This window comes from Silurus aristotelis, assembly GCF_946808225.1.
Source record: "Silurus aristotelis genome assembly, chromosome: 9".
NCBI lineage: Eukaryota > Metazoa > Chordata > Actinopteri > Siluriformes > Siluridae > Silurus > Silurus aristotelis.
This window is the reverse complement of record NC_139582.1, coordinates 27,374,926-27,397,540: the sequence shown is the minus strand read 5'-3', so window position 1 is coordinate 27,397,540 and position 22,615 is coordinate 27,374,926. Positions and strand designations below refer to the sequence as shown.

Below are 22,615 nucleotides of genomic sequence, written 5' to 3'. Positions count from 1 at the left end.
CATCTCTATCTTTCAAACCAACTACCTGCATGTCTTCCCTCACCACATCCATAAACCTGATCCTTGGCCTTTCTCTTTTCCTCCTTCCTGGTGCCTCCATCCTCCTGACCCTGGACTGCCTCTTGTTCCTGTGGTTTGTCTTGTGGTTTTTGTACTACTTTTGTGTGGAATTCTGTACTTCCATCTGCCCACGACTGATACATTCAGAGGTTGTTGCGACTAGTTATAGCAGGGGTCTCAAACTCAATTGCACAGGGGGCCAAAACTCAAAGCACACTTTAGGTCGTGGGCCGAACAGGATAAACATTTATTGAACACACTAAAAGGAAATGTTTTTTGAACATAAATATGAATAAAAACAGACAGGAAAATTATTCCAGAATAAATCAACTTAAACTTTAAATAACTTCAAATATTTTGCTCTCCATAAAAATCCTGTCGAAATTATACAAGTTCGAAATATGAACATGCTGCGAATAAAAACTAAAAGAAATCAATAAAAATTGTGCTTTTAAGTAAACGTTAAAATAGCAACAAATCAAAACAATCGGATTTCTTTGCTCTTATGTTATTTAAAAAAAATTTACAAACTTTAATTAACTTAAAATATTTTGCACTCTATAAAAATATCTTCTGTCAAACACAAGACGTCTCACACCTTCATCATGCAGCTCTTCAGAAACTCTCCCTCAGTAAATAACCCGCTGATGTGACTCTGATTTCTCCTCTGTTTTCACATCAGCTTCACTTTGTGATTTTGCTCTGGTAAAAAACGTCTGCTCAAAGGTCAGAATCTTCTTTAACTCTTCTACTTTCTGTATCTTCTGCTCTGCAACATCTACTCAGAATCCCATTGGTTTTGAAAGGGTCTGTTTTCAGAATCAACTTTTCTCTTCACCATTGTGAGGGGCTTCACAAGAACTGTACAATAGGGTTAAATACATCAACAGAAGCTTGACTTGATTAACGCTGGAATGTTCCCAGGTAGCCTAGCGTTCGGTAACACAGCTGTAGCGCTGCATTATGGGATCTGTAGTTTGTGTAATCAGCGTTTCATATCGCCGGGTCATTAATAACATTATTAATAGATCTACATAAAATGATCTTGCGGGGCCAGATGTGGCCCGCCGGCCTTAAGTTTGACACATATGAGTTAAAGTGTCGCAGGGGACATTTGTTCTCCTCAATTACAGCAAGTCAAAGTAGGGTCGCACGGTACACCGGTACCGTTCAACCAGTGGTAAAGCTGTTGTCACACAATTCACAATTCACACCTATTCAATGCATGCGAAAATGCAATCCGGTGTTCCGGTGCCCCATAGTTCCAAACCATCATGGCCGCCATTGACCACATTACACCCAGCTTCTGATCGAGCTTCTGATTGTACTTACACACACACACACCCTATAAAATGAACCTGACATTACCGGGCCTTATTGTTCCAACGGCCTTTTGATATTTGATCTCTTCTGAATGACCATTCATGTTTAATCCTTAGCCGTGTTTACAATGTTCCGAGACCGCCTAACCTGTTACTGTTCAAGAGTTTCAGTAGCTGTTTTGAATTTGTATGCTGTGGATTTTTAATAAAGACTGTGTACCTCCATTTTTATCCATCGGTCCTTGCGTTATATGACATAGCGCTGATGTTTTTGCGTTCAAGTGGTTTTGCATGTATCTCAACTTAGTTCCTAGTCGTTTTCATCGATCCTGTTGGTTTTCTTAGTTGTTTTGGTTTGCAGGAATCAAACGATCTGCGATGGGATCCGCCTTCATCTCATTACGCGGCGGCTTCAAAATGCGGCCAACGCCACTGTCGCTTTTAAAAGTGTACTTATAACAAGCATCAAGAAGAAGATCCGGTTTGCCTGTTTTCATTTATCTCGATCTATTCCGGATAGTGTGGTCCATTGTGTGGATTTGAATGATAAATGAACACAACGCCATGTTGTATCGTGATACATTTACGGCATTTAGCAGAGCGACGTACAACCTCTATCAATGAACAATGATGCTATCATGCTATCGTGGGATATGTTTTACAGCACATCAGCCAAGCTTCAGGGCGACAGTATCGGCAACCTCGACACGATCGACTATATCCCTCTTTGTGACAATCTGCCAGAGGTATTTAGCATAAATATCCTTCAAACGCGCTCTGCTTCATTACCGAGGCTGTGCAATTTCCCAGCCAGGTGCTTCTCTACCTAATAGCAGAATTTAGCCTTTGTCGGTTTCTGAAACACAAACACTTGAACAATATGCAGAAGTGGCTCTTAATCTGGGCTACATTATGCTGATCATAGAGGAAAGATGAAGGGTTACGGTGCTACGCTAATTATAGATGAAAGCTCTGTCTTTTAGATATTGTATTCTTTTTGCCTTGGACAAGAGAAGAAATCGAGTTAGATTAATTGAGGGGCTTTGGAAAAAGAAAATAGGGTCAAATAAATGTTTTAGTCACTTAGCTATAGAACAATAAATGGGCACAAGGTGATATCAGGGTAGCTTAGCGGTTAAAGCATTGGACTTTGGATTCGAAGGTCATGAGTTTAAAACAATGCCACACCTTGACCAAGACACAATCTGTTTTCCTGAACCATGGACCATATTCATGTACATATACACAGCCAGAACAGTCATATAGATTATGAATGTGATATCGGTGCGATGACAGAATCAAGGACAAAAGTGTGCGCTCGATTACCGTATATATATAACCTGAACATTTCCACAGTCAATTATTACAAACTGTCAGGGTTTTTTCAGATCTCAGCACTTCCCTTATTGCGGCACGCACTTCTGTGTCGGCGGCCATCTTGCCGTTTTTCCCGGTATTCTAAGACAGAAAGGCTTTTACTCCCTTTCAGATTATCTCACCGGCTTTCTCTGGGATTATGCTCACCACCCTGCCTGCTCTGGATCCTGTACCTGTACATGATCCTGTTCCATGTTCTGCTCTGCTTCCCTTGTTATTGGTTTGAACTCTGGACTGTTTCTTGGTTTGTGTTTTTGCTCTGCCCATTGTTGCTCTGTTTGCTGACACTTGGATATTTGGATTGTTTTTGGATTTGGGATTTTGGTTCTCTCTGTATTGCTCAGTCTGCTGGCTCTCAGATTCTGGACTGTTTTGTCGGACTCGGTTTATGGATTTTGATCTGCTTTTCGAACTGTGTTTTTTCCTTCTGCCTCTTTACTTTATCATAAAGACCATACCCTGTTGCTTCCTGCATTTGGGTCTTTCCAATCACTCACCACCACTGACACAAACATAATTTGCTTTATTACATTGCTGTGTAATACGTGTATGTATGTATGTATGTTTGTATGTATGTATGTATGTATATAGAAATGTATAAATTATTATATAATATAGTATTATATAAATAAAGAGTTGTGGGGTTTTTTCCTAATATGTGTGTGTGTATACATATATAATATAATATTATTCTCAAACTTATTTTGATTTTTATTTTTAGTTATACCTATACTTTGAATATATTTTTATACTTTATTAAATTTTTTCTTTATTTTACCTTTATATTCTTTTCTATTTATCATGGAACAATGCATGGAACAAGAGGTAGTTCAAGACAAAGGGTTTGTATCATGTGTCCATTGTATAGAAGCCATACATATCAATTTTATGAAACATCTCACTCAAATTGTCACATTGAATGTAAGGAATTAGCCCAGCTAATGCAATTCATCACTTCACACCTCAGTTCCCCGGAGACTTAGTGAAATGGCTGCCTTGCTACCGTCACTTTTCTATGGCCAAAAGATGAAGCTGAACCAGGATACACCCCAATCCTTGATTTCCTTTTGTTGCTGATGCTTCAGAGTCAGGCATCAAGTTCTATTCTTGTCTCGCACCATGGCAGGCCTATTGAAACTCATCATGTGCGTTTGATTCAAGAAATCTCCAACAGAGAGAAACTACTGTGCTATTAATAACAGGTATTCACTCAGAAAGAAAGGAGACCCTGGCTAGAGCGGGCTCAGCATCCCTATTTGATGCCCACACTCATTTATACAGTTATCCATTTAGCCAGTGATAAAGCAGACGCACTGGGCATATATCAATCATTTTAACAGAGGTCAAGAGTTTCAGCTAATATTCAGAACTTTAGGTATGATTGATGAACAAGCATCCCCCATCATCTCTGACCTGCTTCCATAAACACTAACATGACGGTCATGTAAACCCCAAACTGTTAATTTCATATGTGTTGCATTAACGCAATTCAACAAGGACTACTATATAACAAATGCACATTGGACTTATTTGTGAAAAATTATTATTGTACTGCCTCAATTACACTGTTATCTCCGCTGCCTTACTTTACATACCGTATAGTTAATGTCTTTATTTATTATTGCATCGTTTTCCTAGTTGTGTATATTTTTTAGCTCCAGCAGACAATCCTTGTATATGAAACCCACGATACTTTGCAAGAAACATTGTTGATACCAGATGAGCTGATATCCTGGGAGTTGACACTGCTCTTCCAATGATGGAAAGAACAACAAAACGTCCTGCGTTTGGCAAAATTATCTGATTGGTCTAACAGAAAGTGTACAGTAACTCAAACAAGCACTCTTTACAAACGTCTTGAGCAGAAAAACATCTCACAATGCACCACACGCCAAACCAATAGAGTGGATCCATCTTCCATCTTTTTTTTCTCTCAGATAATGTTCTCTCAGGTTCCTAAGAGTAATAAACCCCAATGCAATCTTCTGTTGTTGTTGCCCAACCATCTCGATTTATACAAGCTGCACATTGAGATGTTTTTCTGCACACTGGTTGGAAACGCTGTTCATTTGAAATGTCTTGCTGTCAAACCCGATCACCACCGATTTCTGTATATATAACCGCACAAACGTGCTGTGGTGTATCTCAAGGTGTTCCTAAAAAGTGCAGTTGGTCTGAGTTTGCTTTTGCATATGAATCATTGCTAGACCATTCGAAATGCTGAAATGTGAATCAGACCACATGTGAAAAGACATCCGAGAGAACACTGACGTCACTGACAGCGATCCACGGATCCACAGATTTATCACTGCCTTAACTGAAACTCGAGAATATATAGTGATCACTGTGATGGTGTCTAGATTCTATAATTGTCATTCGATCCTTTTAATAAAAACTGCTGATGGCTATGGAGACTACAGAGACTGGATTTTGATTTGTTTCGCTCTGGCAGAAAGCAACGGATAGTCAGTTCGCATTTCTTGTGCGGAGAGATTCCATGGATCTGCTTAACATCGATATCGGCAGTGGGACTGCAGCCAAAGAGAAGCCCCCAGCCCAGGACTAAATATAGTAATGGATCATTGATGCTTTTAGGCTTTGAATCCAAGGGCTCAAATATGAAAGATAGCAAGAGCTCTAGCAATGACAAAAATATTTGAATCTTAACTGCATGTGCTGGTGTGAAGACTTGCCCTTTCAACAAGATGGTGTCCACAAATACATGTTGCAGGACATGAAATTAATGTTTTTGCAACAGCCAGTCTTGAATCTAAAAAAAAAATCTGTGTTTAAGAATATAAATGGTTTATGATACACAAAGCCTGTCAAAAGTGAGGGTGCTCCGATAATCGCGTTCGAAGGTTTGACCGGCGGTCTCTATTAAGAGGACACAAAACTTGCGAGACAAATTTTTTATGCGCTGCTAAAATGGCTTCACCGGTTCTAACAATTCGACAAGGTTTGTGAAAAAGACAATACAATCCAAAAGGCAGGAAGCAGCCAAAAGACCACTAACCTTATTAGACATTTGAAGTTTAGTCACGTAAAAGAATATGAGCAATTTTCAAAGTTGGCTAGCAGCAACTCAAGTGCGACTCACTCAGCCATCAGTAACAAAGACGCTTTAAAGACAGCAATCGTACTGCAAGGACAGTAAGACCCATAAAGAAATTAACGGAATTCATAACCCTCAATCATCGGCCGCTGTCTGTTGTGGAAGACGAAGGATTCCGGTGACTCGTGTCCTACTTGGATTCACGTTACATCAGTGGTTCTCAAAGTGTGGCGGCGCGGCCCTCTACTGGGGAATAAAGACATGACAGGTGGGGCGCAATGAACGGCAGGATTTGGTGTTCTTCGGATTAACCTTCGTTTCTGATTTTCTTTATTAAAAAATAAAGTTGTTTCACTCAAAGCAAACACAAACAAACAATTATTTCGTTAATGCAAGTAAATTAAAACATCAGTTAAGGTACCTAACTCAACTACACCTCCATTTTTTAACTTGATCCTATTTGGTGACATTTATCACGTAGCATAAATAAATAAATGGATAGATCTATAGATGAGTAGAAGGCTTCAAATAAAGCATGTAATCGTTGATCGGCATCAGTATCGAACGCAGCTTCCAGGGAACAGGGATAAGCGATCTGCCCTAAAAATCCTAAACGGGTTGGAAACACCTAGTATTTTTATATGAATGACATATGAATGTTCATTTTGTTTATATGCAACAAGGTAAAAGGCAGAAACAGACAAGTATTGGACAGTGGCTGCCTGGAAGAAAGTTCTGTGGATAGATGAGTCCAAATTTCACAAGTCCACAGTCAAACATAGAGGTGGAAGCTTAATGGGTTGGGGTTGTTTTGGAGCAGGGAAGACTTATCCCAGGTGAAAGCAATACTAAACCAACATGGCAACTTTCCCATACTTCAACACCATGCAATTCTATCTGGAGTGCAACTAACTGGAGCCAACTATCATGGAATGGGCTGCCCAGTCTCTGTACCTAAATCCTATTGAACTGTTCTGGGATGAAGTGGACTGCTAGTTCAAAAAATAAGTTTTCTTCATTGAAAATAAAGTGTAACATCTATACATATCTGTACATTTAGATATTTGTTTGGTCAAAATGAAAACTTCATACAGTTGAATGACCTATTTTGTTGCATAAAAACAAAAGGAACATGCACGTGTCTCTCAAAAACCATAAAAGAATACTGTAGGTGTTCTCATATGAGGATGATCCGCTGTGGTGACCCCTAGTGGGAGAAGCAAACAAGCAGCAGCAACAACAATTTTGAGCTTGCGATTCGTTCCGAGTCTTGTATTGTGATTCAAGAGTCTTATGCTGCATTATGATCGAAATCAAAAAAAGACTTTTTAGCTATTAGTCGCGTACCATGCTCTATTCCAACTTACCATACATGAACGCTAGTGCTTAATTACGAAGCTTAGACTTTTTCCGAAAGGGTGAAAACAGGGCAAAATGTAGCCTTTTATACCCGAGGCAATCAAACCCGACGCAAATATTATTCTCCGCTAAATGAGCAGCGCCGCTCCTATTAATAGAGCAGCCCTTGCTTTTCAATATGCGTATTCAGGCAGCTAAGGCTCAAGATCAAAGCCGTCGCTTTGACGGTTGCGTGGCACAGTTGATTTACTCTAAACTGCAGGGTACTGCGTTAGATTGACACGAGGACTACTTGATGAGCAATCGTCTGTCATCCGACTCGCAATATGAAGTCTTGCTGTGAGCAAGAGTGACTTCTTGAAAACTGTATTTCATCATCCGCGGCTGGCCGCAGCACGACGGTAAACTGATACTGGGTTTAAAACGGAGAAAAGGTGACGCGCTAAGATTTGCCTCCATGTGGGTGGTATATTCGCCAATCCCATTTTTATCCCCCTCCCGCATTTTATCCAATAATTCTCTTTAATCATCAATAACTATCATAGTGTAACCTTCAATATATTCTTTGCTCTGTGGTGAAAACGGAAGCATATTATGGACAAAATCTAACACTGCACTGCACATCTTGGTATTATTTTCTTGAGCTTCGCCATCGCATCATGTCTCAGCACAGCCAGCATTCCCACTCAAGGTGACCTACTTAATGTTAACGTTCTCTCTCACACACAGCAAGCACACACTCATCCTCACCCGATATTCTTTGTGCTTTGTTTGATTCAATAATAATAAAAAAAAAACAATAAAAAATAGATAAAAAGAAATAAAATAACTCCTGACCATCAAAGCTTTTCATTTCCCACACAGCTCCTTTTACACTGAACCTCTTGCTTCAAAGGAACTGTGTATCCTGTTTTAGACAAACCTGTAAAAGTGCATCATAGGTCATTACACAAACAATCATTTTTTAATTCTCGCAAATCTGTAGGACCGAGCCGAAGTCTATTCCACTAAAAAATTTGTTTTCATAATTCTCAAAATTAAAGGGCTTCCGTCTTTAATGTTAAAATGTGCTAGACCATTCAACATGCATGATTTTATTTAGTATTTTTTTTTCCGCAGCAATTCTGGGAAGCACTTTTTTGCAATTCCAATGAGAAATGAATGAAAGACAATTTCGAAATCCTCGAACTGAGCTGGGATGACACATGGCGGCTAGTGACTCATTTAACACACCGACCGAGTATTGTGAGAAATTGCAGGCCAGTTTTGCAGCATTGCAACAACAGGCTTTTTGCACAAGCCTCCTACAAATCATGTTTTTTGTAAGTATACATAGCGCTGGAGCCTTTGGCATTGCTTCAGCTCTTTCTCGTTGGAAGGACAAGCAAAGAAACTCCACAGAAACCAAAACTTTGGGATTGAACCTGGAGGTGCGAGGCAGCAACGCTTCCCATTATTTCCTCCACTTCAGAGCTATAAGAGAGAATTTAGTCTTTAAAATTTGGACCTAACTAGGGTTTAGAGTTACAAACCACAGTATTAAATGTTTTCCTTGAGGCCAACATGTATAATCAGAACAAAAGAGAGATCTAGGGTCAAAGGATCTATCAGAAACTTGATCACCATGTATGTATGCAACTGTGGTCATTTAATCCCCTGATAAGTGCCTAAGGTAGTAAAAACCTGTACACTACATTTTGGGTGTGTGACTTATGCTGGTGATTCTATGGTATATACCACCATCATACAGCAATCTTCTCGCAAATGCTTTTTGCCAAGTTCGCCCAGGTTCCTAATAACTAGAGGTCAACCGATATGGGTATTTCTCTGGCCGATGCCGATGCTAATATTTAGAAATCAGTGCAGCCGATGGCCGACATATGGTGTCAATATTTTTGCCTAATATGTTTGACCAATTTTCATCCCCGCCCCCTCATAAAATCTAACAGCTATTTACCTAGTAGCTAGTTACCAGGTTTGGGCACTCGTGCCTACCTGTAGCCTCGTCATATTTAACCAATGAACTATATAAGGCAAGATTAAGAAAGAAGGATAAGAATATAAAGCCCAGCACACACCAAGCTGACGGTCAGCCACCAGGCAATGTTGGTCGGCTTTAGTTTATTCTATGTGTTCCGCACCGTCGACTAAAGCCGGACGGCGTCAGCTGTTTTTCGTCAAATTCTGCATGCCGTATTGCTGGCGGAGCTGATCGGCAAGAAAGTGAACTTATCTATAACGGCTCCGTAATGATCGTGGCAGGTGTACACGCTGCTTGCTTTATATATATACACAGCTCTAGCTCTTCCGGTTTCCCTGTTTGGATGCTGAATACAGACTACTGCCATCTGCTGGTAAGGGAGAGTTATGTTCTCTTACGCAAGCGAAGTATGTACATGCACTGTTTGGTATGTCAGTTGGCCTTGCCTAATAATCAACCTAACTTGCAGCACAACTGTTAGATTAATTAAAAAATGCCAGGCCGATCATTAGGTTGACCTCTACTAATAACAGTAAAGAACATTTACATATCTAACTATTCATATATTTCATTTCCTCCTAACTACCAGAAGTCATTGAAAACACATGTATAACATATGGAAACCATATTAACTGCAAAGAAAAAGGGTAAAAGTTGTAGAACAAGTGCTAGTCATGCCTCAAGGAATACTGTCAATGAGGACTTTTATGCTACAACTTGAAGGAAAATCACAACCAGCAATGTCTTGACCTACTACTTGTCCACCTGTACTTTTCCAATTTTTTCCCCACATCTGGGCTACTAGATCTAGAAACCCACACCAATCCCCAGATTTTACACCCCCCTCCCAATAGTGTGTCTATTAGACCAATGTTCAGCCAAGATGACAATCTTTTGTGAGTTGTTCTGTTGTGATTCTGTGCCTGAAAGAAACTTTGTTTTCCTCATGATTAACATAGCTGATAATCACAACATTCTCTGAAGGAGACCAAAATATTGGTGACAATCAGCAAGAACAAGATCCAAGCAGATAGACCTATTGGTTGACCTTACAATCCCCTAGAATACATCCAGCAACATACACCCCAACAAGTCTGTAGGGAAGACATTTCTCTGAATGGACAATGCTTCCAACAAGTTTTATCAAACCTTTTCCATCAAGGATGTTACCTGCTAGTAGCAGGGTGCATCCTATGGCTCATCCAAAGGGATGTGTGTCTACACAAACAGTTCTATGGCACAAACTAGTCTTGGCGCTGCAACGTAACAGCCCCTGGTGGCAGACCCAAAGCGTGACCCCCAGTGGATAGCTCAATGATTTGAGTTCAAGGTTAAGCTGACAGACTGGTTTTGATGTCCTGATAACCCTCAACTACTCAGTTGTATAAATGAGTTATATGTAATTTAATCTGAATTTGCCTAATGGCGTAAATTAATTTGCACAAATCACAGAGTGGATTCTGCCAACAGGAATAAACTAAGATATACAAACCCAATATCCTGGCTTAGGTGTTCCACTACCAGACAGGATATCGGTGAGATTGGCATAGCAAACTTTCCAGCAAAAACTAGCATTTAAAAAAATTTTTTTTTAATTAAATACATAAAAAGGCAATACAGTTTCGCTTACAAGAAAAAATATTTACAAAGCAAAGGTTATATAATACTCAGAACATCGCATTCACCAAGGTAAATATGCAATAAATGGAAGCTATAACAAGCTGTAGCACCGACTGTGGTCACAAGCAGCAAACAGATAGTTCCATTGTGTAACATGTAGTCAATTAGCATGGGGGGAAAAAAATAAACAGAGAGGAAAATTATTGCTGTGAGAGTGTGGTTTAAAAAAAACTGCATCTTATGCCACGAAATAACCTTCGATCTTAATTGGTGTCCAAGACTTTTAAACCACCCCAGGGGTTAAAAAAAGATTAATCCAAACAACAGTTATAGAATATCAGCTGTAGACCTTACACATTGATCAACTGTTTCATACATCAGAAAACAAACAATTGAAAAAACTGTTAAAAAAATTAGCGCTCGAAAGTGGCTAGCTGGGACAACCTTGCATGCTCGGGCAATCAGTTTCTTATGGCCCATGCTGCAATTACCCGGTTTGGCTAATGTTAGAAATGTTCCAAGCTAAAGAATATTCTAGCTAGGTTTTAGTAACATAATTCATGTTTGACGAAAACATTTAACAGAACATTCAACAGCTCACAGCCAAAGATAAACAGATGATATTTAGAGGGCACAAAAACAAAATCTGAGACAAGGTTTTCGAGCCAGATAATGGTATATCCCTTGTATATCTTATATAGCCTAGTTAATTCATGCTTCAGACAACCATAAGATAAACAATGAAGCTTTCATTTGCCCAGTGCATTAATTAATACCTTTCTTATGTACGCATCAAACTATAGGTTGTGTTTTATTCCAAATCCCAATAATACATGGTAAAACCTTGCATGGATTAAAGATTTTCCAGCATAGCAAATGATCTTACATTGACATGAATCTACACTATACTACACTATTTTTGAAGGAGAAGGAATCTAATGATGGCCCACTGGGTATAAGACCCAGTGGGTATGCCAGTAGTATTCAATATGTTCAGTATACAGAGTGGTGAAAATCCTAACGGGCTACTGATCAACATGTATTGCTCTTTCTGGGATCACCAATAGGGTGGATGGTATATCCAAGAAACTGGAAGCAGCGGTAGCTAACGAAGTTGTATTAAGTAACCATATTGATTAGAAATATAGTCTGCCCAATTAGGAAGACAAATTACTTCATCAAAAGGCCGAAAGATGATAAAGTATACAACGCCGCGACTACTGATAGACAACACTATACACACTGAACAAATAGAGGCATTGCCCATGGAGCATAGTTACAACAATGCACTTGCTTGTTTATTGGCAAACACAGGCTTGGTGGTTAGCCACAGAACTGGCTAGGTGAGGGAAAAACAGGTAGGGCTAACAAATCCCAACAGGGGACAAATGCAAGCTAATGCTCTGGGTTCAATTGAACTTAGATTGGTTTCTCCACTATCAAGCAGAGTCCTGCCTGCCACAATCAGCAAGCAGCTCCAGACCACATAAATGATATCATTATTAGAATGATGATTATTATGATCTTTTTTAGGTCAATTGTTCTTTATGTTCAAACTGCAAATCCATTGTTGCTTAGCATAAATCAAAAAGCCGGCAGTGCAAAATGTATCTGATGTAGGACCACACAGGTTCAAATCTAATCTGAAACAATCTTTTTGGCTGCTCGGGTTTGAGAAAATCACATTTAAGTATCCTATTTAGACAAAAGTAAAATCAAAATTGCACCACTTTAAACCCTGTTATCAGTTATTCTGCTATTTTCCTAATGCACGATGTTCAGTTGCGGTCATGAATTATTCAGTAACTACAGTCTAGCAACGAGAGCACAATCGAATGCTTGTCTGGACCCAGTGACACATTTTAAGGGGTTAATATTGAAATTGAACACAAGCTAGTTGTCTTTGAACTTTCATTCACCTGCATCAGCTTCCTAAAACTATTTTTTTTAACCTTAGCTGTTTGCATTTATATTCATGGCACTTACATTTATATTATTCATACAATTGAGCACTATGGGATTAAGGGCCTTGCTCAGGGGCCCAGAAGTGGCAGCTTGATGTGCCTTGGATTTGAACTCAAAGTCCAGCGCCTTAAACACTAAGATGCCACATTAGTTTGATGTTCGGTAAGTCTTTCCTCGGTTGCTTTTACACAAAAAAAAGGTCTTACCTTGTGCCTGCATTTTAGAACCACCCCATAGGCTCCTATAAACAAGAGAGGGGAAAAAAACAAGTCATTAAAAAAATAACAGATTGGCAACATCTGGATGTAATACACCTTAGTCACTTGTGGAACAATGTTCTTCTACAGGTGTATGGAAAAAGACAACACAAACAGATTCTCCTGGCCAATAGTAAATCCTCTCTAGCTGCACAGCATCATCGATGTGGCTTTGTCAACATGATGTTTAGTCAATTTATTGCGCATTCGTTATTTTTTCTACTGTAAGAATCGAAATACACAACAATGTCAAGGTTGATTGATAAATTGAGCTCCTGCAGTATAATGTAATGCAGACTGATGGGCAAATATTATTAAATAAGCTTACACCCATGATGTCTAAGCTAATGGAAGACAAAATAACAATAATAATAATTTCGGTCGTTGGAAATAACACGAATGCACCACGCATTTGAATTTGAAGCAAACTAAGCAAAAAGAAATGATAATACACAATAAGTGGATAATGAATGGCTGAAAGCTGGAACCAACTTCGCCATACAACAACACAATAACCTGAAGCACTCGTCTCTAAGCGTTATTTGGAGAGCAAACACAATCTATTATGGAATATCCTGTCTGATCACCTCACCTAAATCCTATTGAATTGAATTGAATGGAATGAATAAATTTTCATGAATCAGAAAATAACCAATATTCATCTCCAATGTTTGGAGAAATGAACTCTCTGAATGCCACAAGTGTTTAGAGCTGATATTCATGCTAAGGGGGAATTTTTCGATGGAATTTGAATGAATTTGTTTGGACGTTCATAGCGGTAAATGACCTAGGTTGTCGCATATAAACAAATATGTCTCTCAAAAAACATAAAAGACTCAGTGTTTCCAAACTTTGACATGCATTCTTACCAATGCGCATATAAGTCTTATCTATCGTCATTAGCTTCCAATGAAATAGATTTTTGTTTATTTGTTTTATCAGAAACTGTTTTTTAAGTATGTGCTGTAAGAATTTAGCCCTCTCTTCATCTCATCCTAAGGAGAGCACTTTATTTTGTCCAGCTCTCCTACATCTTTATCTTGGCTCTGCTCAAACAGCCCTTAAATTTCATGCTAATTTCATGCCATAAACAAATCATCATGCTAATCATCTTGTTGCTCACTAGCTAGCTGAGGCGAATCTACTACTAAAAATATATAGCTTAACTGACAAATACAATCTCCGAAATATATTACAAAGTCACAAATATTTCTGTATAAACACGTTTTGTGATGAATGTGGGGTTTATTTTATGTCTATTGAAACCTGAAAGTGTGATAAGGTGTCCTGTGTGAAGGCTTATCTTCATGAGGTTATCTACAATAGAGCAACAGGTGTAGAAAGTAAATTACATCTATGGGTAATTCCATCTTTGGCATGATTAAACAGCATGTTTGATATATTCAGCCTCAATTTAAAATAGCTGTTTTTTACTTTAAGTTTCAAAATACAGGACAGTGTTAATATAAAGTGGTTTTAGGTCCTGACTGGATTCTGTAATTCAGGAATTCTGTATGCAAATGAATTAGCTGATGGTCAAGTATTCAATTAGCTCATGCTCATTATGTTTAGACAAATTAAAGAAAATTTTTTATGCTTTATCGACTGTTTTCATTACACGTACTTGAACCTTTGTCATATGTACAGGTGGTACCAGATTTACGGTGAAACGCAAAATTTTAATATTGTAATCTTATTTAAATCTTACATTTTATTTTATTCCTAACAAACGCTATTTTATCGTCATCGTAATATGGTAAAATAGTTACATCAAACCACTGCAACTCACCTTCTCCTACAATCCCAAGGACCTCAAATTTATTCATCACATCACCAATGAGGCGAATCTTCATGAAGTCAAAAGGCAGTGGAAGAGATATGTGTGTGTGTGTGTGTGTGTGTGTGTGTGTGTGTGTGTGTGTGTGCTGGTATGTGTGAGTCCACAGCAAAAGGGTGGTCAGGACACACAGCACCACGCACCACTCGATCGGGTCATCAGAGCCAAAACGCTGTTCCCTTTGAGACCCGATGGTGATTCCATATTCCTAACACAAACTCACTGGAACAAACACGGACACACAAAACAGGGAAAAAATAAATAATTAAAAACTTGTTAGATGGAAGGTCTTTTGTTTGTAGCACAGAAAATACACTCAAATTGTTAAATGTGTTAAACTGATCTGAAGGTCAATCAAATGAGGTGTTCATTATTTTCTATAAGAACAGCTCTTATCATTGTTCTAGAAGAAAAACAAGCGAATCACATTTTGCATTAAAGCACTTGTTCATAACATTATTGTGAAATCGGATTCGTTTTTCATGAATGTTTCACAACAGAACCAAATAACTTTTTTCAAATAAATAAACCGGGGGAGTGGTGGCTCCAGCGGTTAAGGCTGCCACTCTTGGGCCCTTGAGCAAGGCCCTTAACCCTCTATGCTCCAGGGGACCCTCACGAGAAAAATAAATCAAGGACCGTGACGTCGGAGCGACGTGGGGCCGCCTTCCCGTGGGCTCACCACCTGCAGGAGGGACCGTAAGGGACCGGTGCTGAGAGGATTGGGCAGCAGTTGAAGGCAGGGGCCTTGACAGCCCGATCCCTGGACACGGACAAGTGTCTGGGGAATCTGCTTAGACTGCTGCCCCCGCGACCCGAATTACGGATAAGCGGGAGAAGATGGAATGGAATCAAATAAATAAACATTTTTATTTAGCACCTGTCTATAAGCCGCAGTCTACACTGAAACTAATGAACTTTACACAGGCTTTAACGAAAGACAGTGCCTGTTACACGGTGTAACGTGTGAAATATTTTGCGCTTCCTTTAGAAGTATAGCGGTATTTTGGGAATAGCCTGCCGCCTAATTTTTCCGCTATTACTGCATGTGTGCAAGACCGAGGAATATGTCCTTATTATTTTCTGATGCTCATTTCTAAGTTTCTTTGAATAACCCGTAACGCTGTTGCCAAGAAAAATAAAAAGCACGAGTTTTGGAAACCTGTCTGTGCTTATATGATTTCTGTTGCAACTGGAGTTAGCGAGCTCTCCCTTCACCCAGACTCCACGCGTTACAACGGCTTGCATCTAAACAGTAGCCGACCAAGAAAGTCATTGTTCACTGTCTTCCTCCTTCCTTTCACACTATTTCTCTCGGGAGTTTTTAAAAACGTTTTTCCCGATGCCGTGCAGCTCAGAACGCAGGTGAGGTTCGTTTTTTTGTTTCCGTTCGGAAATTTAATTGGTTTAATGTTATGGGGTTCAGTTTTTTGGCTTGAAGTCTGTGAAACCGGGAAAAACCCAGGAAAAATTCATAAATAAGCCGCTTCGTTGTTTAAGCCGCGGGGATCAAAACGTGGGGAAAAAGTAGCGGCTTATAGTCCGACAAATACGGTAATCATTTTTAGTAATCTGAAATGTACTTTAATTACATTTTTTTATGTTTATATTTGTATTTACATTTTGATGGAATATGGCAATTAAATAGGTTTAATTTTCACAGATATCCTTGTATTTAATTTCAGCAATAAAAATACAAAATTTTCTAAAAAAAGGAAACAAATGACTTGTTCATTGTAAGAGAGACCCGACTTATTTTCTCTGGTATATTGAGTGTTGCTCTTTAATCCGATTACTCGATTAATCGTTGGAATTATCGGTAGAATCCTCGATTACTAAAATTAAATAAACAGCGTATATCCTTTAAGTGTTACGTTGGATTTGTGTGCTTGTTTAGCTTATATTGACTATACGCCAATGTTCAAAACGCGATTACTTACAATAGCGTAATGACTTAAATCCCCAAAACTATTAAATGTGCTTAGAACGAATCACAGAGCTGAAAAATTTTTACAAATAATGAAAGGTGGACTAAACATTATCAGAGTATCTCTGTGATTTTAGTCCTATGTGAATTCATCTTTCTGAAATCATATTGCACTTCGTTTGAAATGATCGGTAGAAACAACTATCATCGCATTAGAACATTGAGAAAAAATACTGTCGTTTGGGTTTACAAAATAACTTTGTATATATCCATAAACCATATATATATCAATATATACATAAATTTATTAGTAGAAATAACAGTAGCGGTATTACTAATAGTAGCTGTAGTACTAGTAGTCATATTAGTACTAGTATTAGTAGAATTCTGTGGAACCACAAGTAGTAGCAAAAGTACTCACACTTCCAGCAGCAGTAGTATTAGTATAAATATGTACTACTGTAAGTAGCAGTAGTACTAGTAGATGTGTTAGTACTAGTATTAGAAAAACGTTGAGGTACCACAAATAGTATCAATAGTAATAGCAGTGGCAGTAGTACTAGTATTAGAAGTAGTAATAGTGGTACAAACTTTGCTTGTAAACCAATGAAACAATAAAAGTGAATAGTTTTAGTTAGGAGACGTTTTTAAAATTTCATCTTTTGTAAGCGCTTTATCCTGGTCAGAGTCACAACAGATCCCGAGAACATTGTGTACATGGCAGGGAACACAGCTGAGATCCCTAACCCCATCTCATTGTACACACTTTTTTTTGATTATGAGTTACAAATCTATCTACCAGCATGTTCTTGGAAGACGGGAGGAAACCGGAGAACCTGGAGAAAACCCTGTAAAGAAAATGGAAAACAGGTAGAGCCTGGGGCCGTTTCTGTTCTATTTGTAAAGTCCTTTTCAACAATAGACATTGTCACAAAGCAGCTTTGCAGAAAATTCTGATGCAGATCCCTAAAGAGGGAAATGAGAGGTGAAAAGAACCTAAGACAACGTAAGGAAGAAACCTTGAGGGGGAACCTTGACTCAAAAGGAAACTTGACACCAGATAGTACGATTATATATTATTATATACGATTATATATTTATTTTCTTACAGCTATATTTCATCAAGTGTGTGGGAAGGAAAGGATGTTTAAATACGAGCAGGTTGTGAATGACAGTCCTGCAGATGATCCCAATGAGCGAGTGTTCATAGTGGCAACAGGAGTCTACAGTATGCATCGAGATCATGACGAGATTATGGAATAACTGCAGGATGTCCATATGAGACTGGAATATCATGTCTACCATGAAAAAACATGGCCATACGGTATATGTTCGAATCAGTCATTCATTTTTAGGGAAAGGGTGGTGAAGGATGAGAATGGAGAAGGACCCGGAGAACCTCAGGAACACTAGGACCAAAGCAAAAGATGGGACCATGCACCATGAACACACACACACACACACACACACACACACACACACACACACACACTATGAACAAAGCGTAACCAGTCCATCGAGGCTAATACAAAAAAATGATCCTAAGCCCGTCATTCCACTGCACAAGTGTCAGGTTATCGTGCAGGAAACACGGCCCGTTATCCAGAGCGTTGGCTCGGTGGTGTGATCGTTACAAGGCCACACACCTTGTGTCGAACGCAGGAACGTGGCCAGAATGACGGATGAATGCAACGCAGGGAGCAGGTGAACGACTACACTTCATGCCGATCAGGTTCAGAAAGCGAACACTTGCTGCCTCCGAGACACCGCATCTTCAGAGCCCAGGCTCGGACTGATGTTTACAGGCTCTGGCGTCTGACGTTAATCTCGGCTCGGCTCGGAAAAGCCCTTCGAAGCACCTTCAAGACGCTTAAGATGAGATGATGTCGTTTTTCTGTGCACCAAAGAATGCATTTAATGCATGGGGGTGGCAAGAGGAGGGTGCATCTGCATTTTGTGTGTGTGTGTGTGTGTGTGTGTGTGTGTGTGTGTGTGTGTGTGTGTGTGTGTGGTGCTGGATGCATGCAGTGGACAGTCAGTGAGTAAATTTAAGTTCTACCCTTGTGTGATGTGCATCAATGCCTCTCAACTGATGATGATGATTATAAGGATGATGATGAGGTGAGGAGGAGGATGTTGATATGATGATAACGGATGCACACCGATAGAGTGCACAAGCATGCATATAGTGTAATACACAGATCAGATGTGATACTGCAGCCTGGATTCGCATGACAGGTTATTGCAGCTAAACGCATAGTACCGTGTGTGTGTGTGTGTGTGTGTGTGTGTGTGTGAGTGTGTGGGAGGGAGCGCCACAGCTATGTGTATTATGGTCTCCCCAGCATCATCCCTTATGCCTTCTATATGCGAACCTGGACGAGAAGCGGGTGCGACAGCAATCGGCAAAGATCAATCAAGTATAATATTATGACATCACACTTACTCGGGAGGACGACGGGCGCGCGCAGACTCCTCGCTCACGGGCGCTGGTTTGCATTATCATTATTTTCTGCTTTTCTTTTTACTATTCTTCTCTCTTTTCTTCTTTCCTTCCTTCCTTTTTTTTTTACCTGCAAGAGGAGCCCATCGTTACAGCTGCAATCCAATCCACCTCCATTCCACTCCACTGACAAGCAACCCAACGCTATACAGGAGAAGCTCTGTTGCTTTGAGAGACGCGCTCTCGGACCAATCACAACACCGCCCGTGACCACGTCCTTCTAAAGGGGGCGGGACATCTTCACGCTGAGGACATTTTTATACTGTTATTATTTATTTTTGTTATTATTTATTTTTACCTATCAGCCCATCTTTTTTTTTTCTCTATTCCTCTTTCTTTATTATTTAAAAATATTATTTATTAAATTAATATTTGAACAATTCAATATTTTCAAATTATATATTTGATTATATATTCTTATTATATTTATATTCTTATTATTATTCTTATATATATATTTGTTTTTTATATTATTCAAAAATTAAAACTAAAAAATAATCCGAACTCCATTTTCTAATGAATAATATTATTTTAACAATCAGTATTCATTTAAAATTATTTTTTCTAGATTTTATATATTTTTTTTTAAACTGAGATTTTTTTTCCTCATTAAAAATGATCAATATTATAACAATTTGAGTTGATTTATTAGTTTTTTTATATTTCATACTATTATTATATATTTTTTTCTTTATATTTTTTAATCAGACGCAAATTCCGCCTAAATACAAAAACAAACAAAAACAAACAAAAAAAAACAAAAACAAAAAAAAACACTATTCCGACTCCTTAACTGATTGCATTTTCCCTATGTAGTGCGCCTATATAGGAAACAAACAGCAATTTAGGACACTCTATATGTATACAATTTTATTACATTATCAAGCCATGATTTGCCATAATAATATTAATAAAAATAATAATAATGATGATGATGATGATGATGATGATGATGATGATGATGATGATGATGAAGATGAATACAGATTATACATAATATATATATACCCTAGCCAAAGTAAAGTAGATCCACTTAGATCCTAAAATAAAAATTTATCAAAGGAATTGGCCAAAGTGTTCCAACACTAATAAACCTACAATAAATTATTCCAGTGGAGGACAAGCAGAAGAAACACCGCGGAATTACTAAACCAGAAAGCTATTTTATAGCACCACCTTGTGGTCAGATAGAAAACAATTACTAAAACTAATGCTTCCATTTTTATCTAACAGAGGTCTGATACCATCAGATCCTGGAGATGTTTTGACGTGGAATAAAAATACTTTCAGTTACCTAAAACACCCTAAATGTAATATTCTTACTACACAACACAAGTTCTGCTACAATAAGATGTGTCAGTAATCTACAAAATTAAATATATTATACAAACTTTTGAATCATGGATTATGTAAATTTGAATCTTTGTTACAGCAATGTTGCAAAGAAAATCATCCAATATCCACATTTACCTAAAAAAATACTTTTACATATTTATTTTAATCAAGACGATATATTCCGGGAAAATGCCTAAAATAAATAATTCAATAATTACCTTAAATAATTAATTAAGTATAGTACTGTTAGCACACATACAAATTGGCACTATACACACACACACACACACACACACACACACACACACACACACACACGTGTGTTTCTGAAATTATACATAATATATATTACAGTATAAAGTTGTACTCTGAACAGCTGTGTACTGTATACAGTATTTCTTTTTTTTACGTTATTATGCGCAACAGCACCACTAGTGGACATTAGATGTACACACAGAATGGTGTATAAAAAAGTGAGACTAGGCCTGATTTACTTCTAGACCTGACTCTATAGACATGAAAAATTCAAGATGATCATTTTTGGTGCAGTTTGGTAAAACAAGTTGTTTTCTAGGTGAAAGTGTTTCACTTTTAATGCATTTATCATGTTTGGATTTGAGTGGTAACACTACATGAAATGTGAAGGCTTTACATGTACTCATTTATTTAGTTCTGTGTATTATGTATGTATGTATGTATGTATGCATGTATGTATGTATGTATGTATGTATGTATGTATGTATGTATGTATGTATGTATGTATTTATGTATGTATGTAAGTATGTATGTATGTTTGCATTTATTTATTTATTTATTGATGAAGTTGATGCTAATAACAGCATATTTAGCCACCGTATCAGTCGAAGGTTAACAATTAAAACAACCCAGAATGTTTTATATTTTAGATTGTCCAAAGTAGCTACATGTAGCTTGAACGACAGCTTGACAAACTCGAAATTCTCATCAGAATTGGTTATTGGTGTTGAATTCAATGTGAATTCACTTCATTTTCCAAATCACTTCAATACTTCCTAATAGGTCTTTTTGATCATTCATTGATTCATTAGTAGGAAACCTTCATGCATTTGTCTTTGCATCCTTCATGAAGTGTTCGGTTTGCTTTTTGCAACACCCCCCCCCCCCCCCCCCCGCCAACCCCCGTCCCTGCTGTAAAGTGACTGTGTGTAAAAGGAAAGCTTCCTGTGGGTTGGCAATGGAAGGAGGGGGGTGTCTTTGAATGGAGAGAAGGCCAACGAAACGTATGCGTCGTCTGTTAACAGGAGGAGTAAGGAGATGCCTCCTGCACACCCACCGCTCAATTGCCATTTTATGGCACTTTGGAATCTTTATGACAGCTGAGTGAATGGGATCTGGTGTGGAAACCAAGGGACAGCAGGAGTGTGAGTGAGTGTGTGGGGTGAGGAGCCGAGACGACAGAAGGTGAGAGCTTGGGAATGGAAACCATGGCTAGAGGTTCATCTCTGTTTCTCCAGCAGGAATAGATTAGTGATTTCCGTCTGTGGGCTTTTCTTCCTCCGCATCACCTGGGTTCGTCATTTCAAGACTAAAGTTCGTTCTTTTCGTGCCGCTCGCGTGAAGACGGACGTGAAGAGGTTTTAAAAGGTTCTCATTGGGTGGAATGGCATGAAATATGGTACGATTCTTCTATTTTTCTTCTTTATTTATATTTGTAGAATTGAGGTATTATGTAGAAGATTTGGACTTGGGTAGACTTCAAAATGTAATGTCTTGCACGAATGAGTTCTTTTTCCGAGTTGAATGAAGCGTCAGTTAAATCAGTTAAACAACTGATTCCACTCCTGATCGTCTCGCTTTTCCAGATTTCTATTTCCTATACATAAACTGGCACCAAGTGGAGGAACGATTATGTTGTACGTCAGGGGTCTTCAATCTTTTCCAGGAAAGGCCAGTGTGGGTGCAGGTTTTCATTCCAACCAATCAATGGTCACACCTGATAGTCATTGAAAATGAAGATCATTAGATTTGAACAGGTAGA

At 38.5% G+C, this 22,615-nt stretch overlaps 1 protein-coding gene across 8 annotated transcripts in view; it reads right to left on the bottom strand.

Moving 5' to 3' along the window:
* cdkl5 (cyclin dependent kinase like 5) overlaps nucleotides 1–22,615 on the bottom strand; it is an 83,473-nt gene that overhangs the window by 29,206 nt on the left and 31,652 nt on the right. For 3 of the 8 annotated variants that reach the window (XM_083550656.1, XM_083550659.1, XM_083550662.1), the window contains exons 1-3: nucleotides 19,207–19,446; nucleotides 14,786–15,055; nucleotides 12,946–12,980 (exon numbers count right to left, since the gene is read on the bottom strand). In XM_083550656.1, the coding sequence (XP_083406782.1) occupies nucleotides 12,946–12,980; nucleotides 14,786–14,849 (99 nt within the window). In that variant the 5' untranslated portion in view covers nucleotides 14,850–15,055; nucleotides 19,207–19,446. Of the gene's footprint in view, nucleotides 1–12,945; nucleotides 12,981–14,785; nucleotides 15,056–19,206; nucleotides 19,448–22,615 lie in introns of those variants that run through there. The other 5 variants (XM_083550658.1, XM_083550660.1, XM_083550661.1 and 2 more) reach the window with 3 other exon arrangements.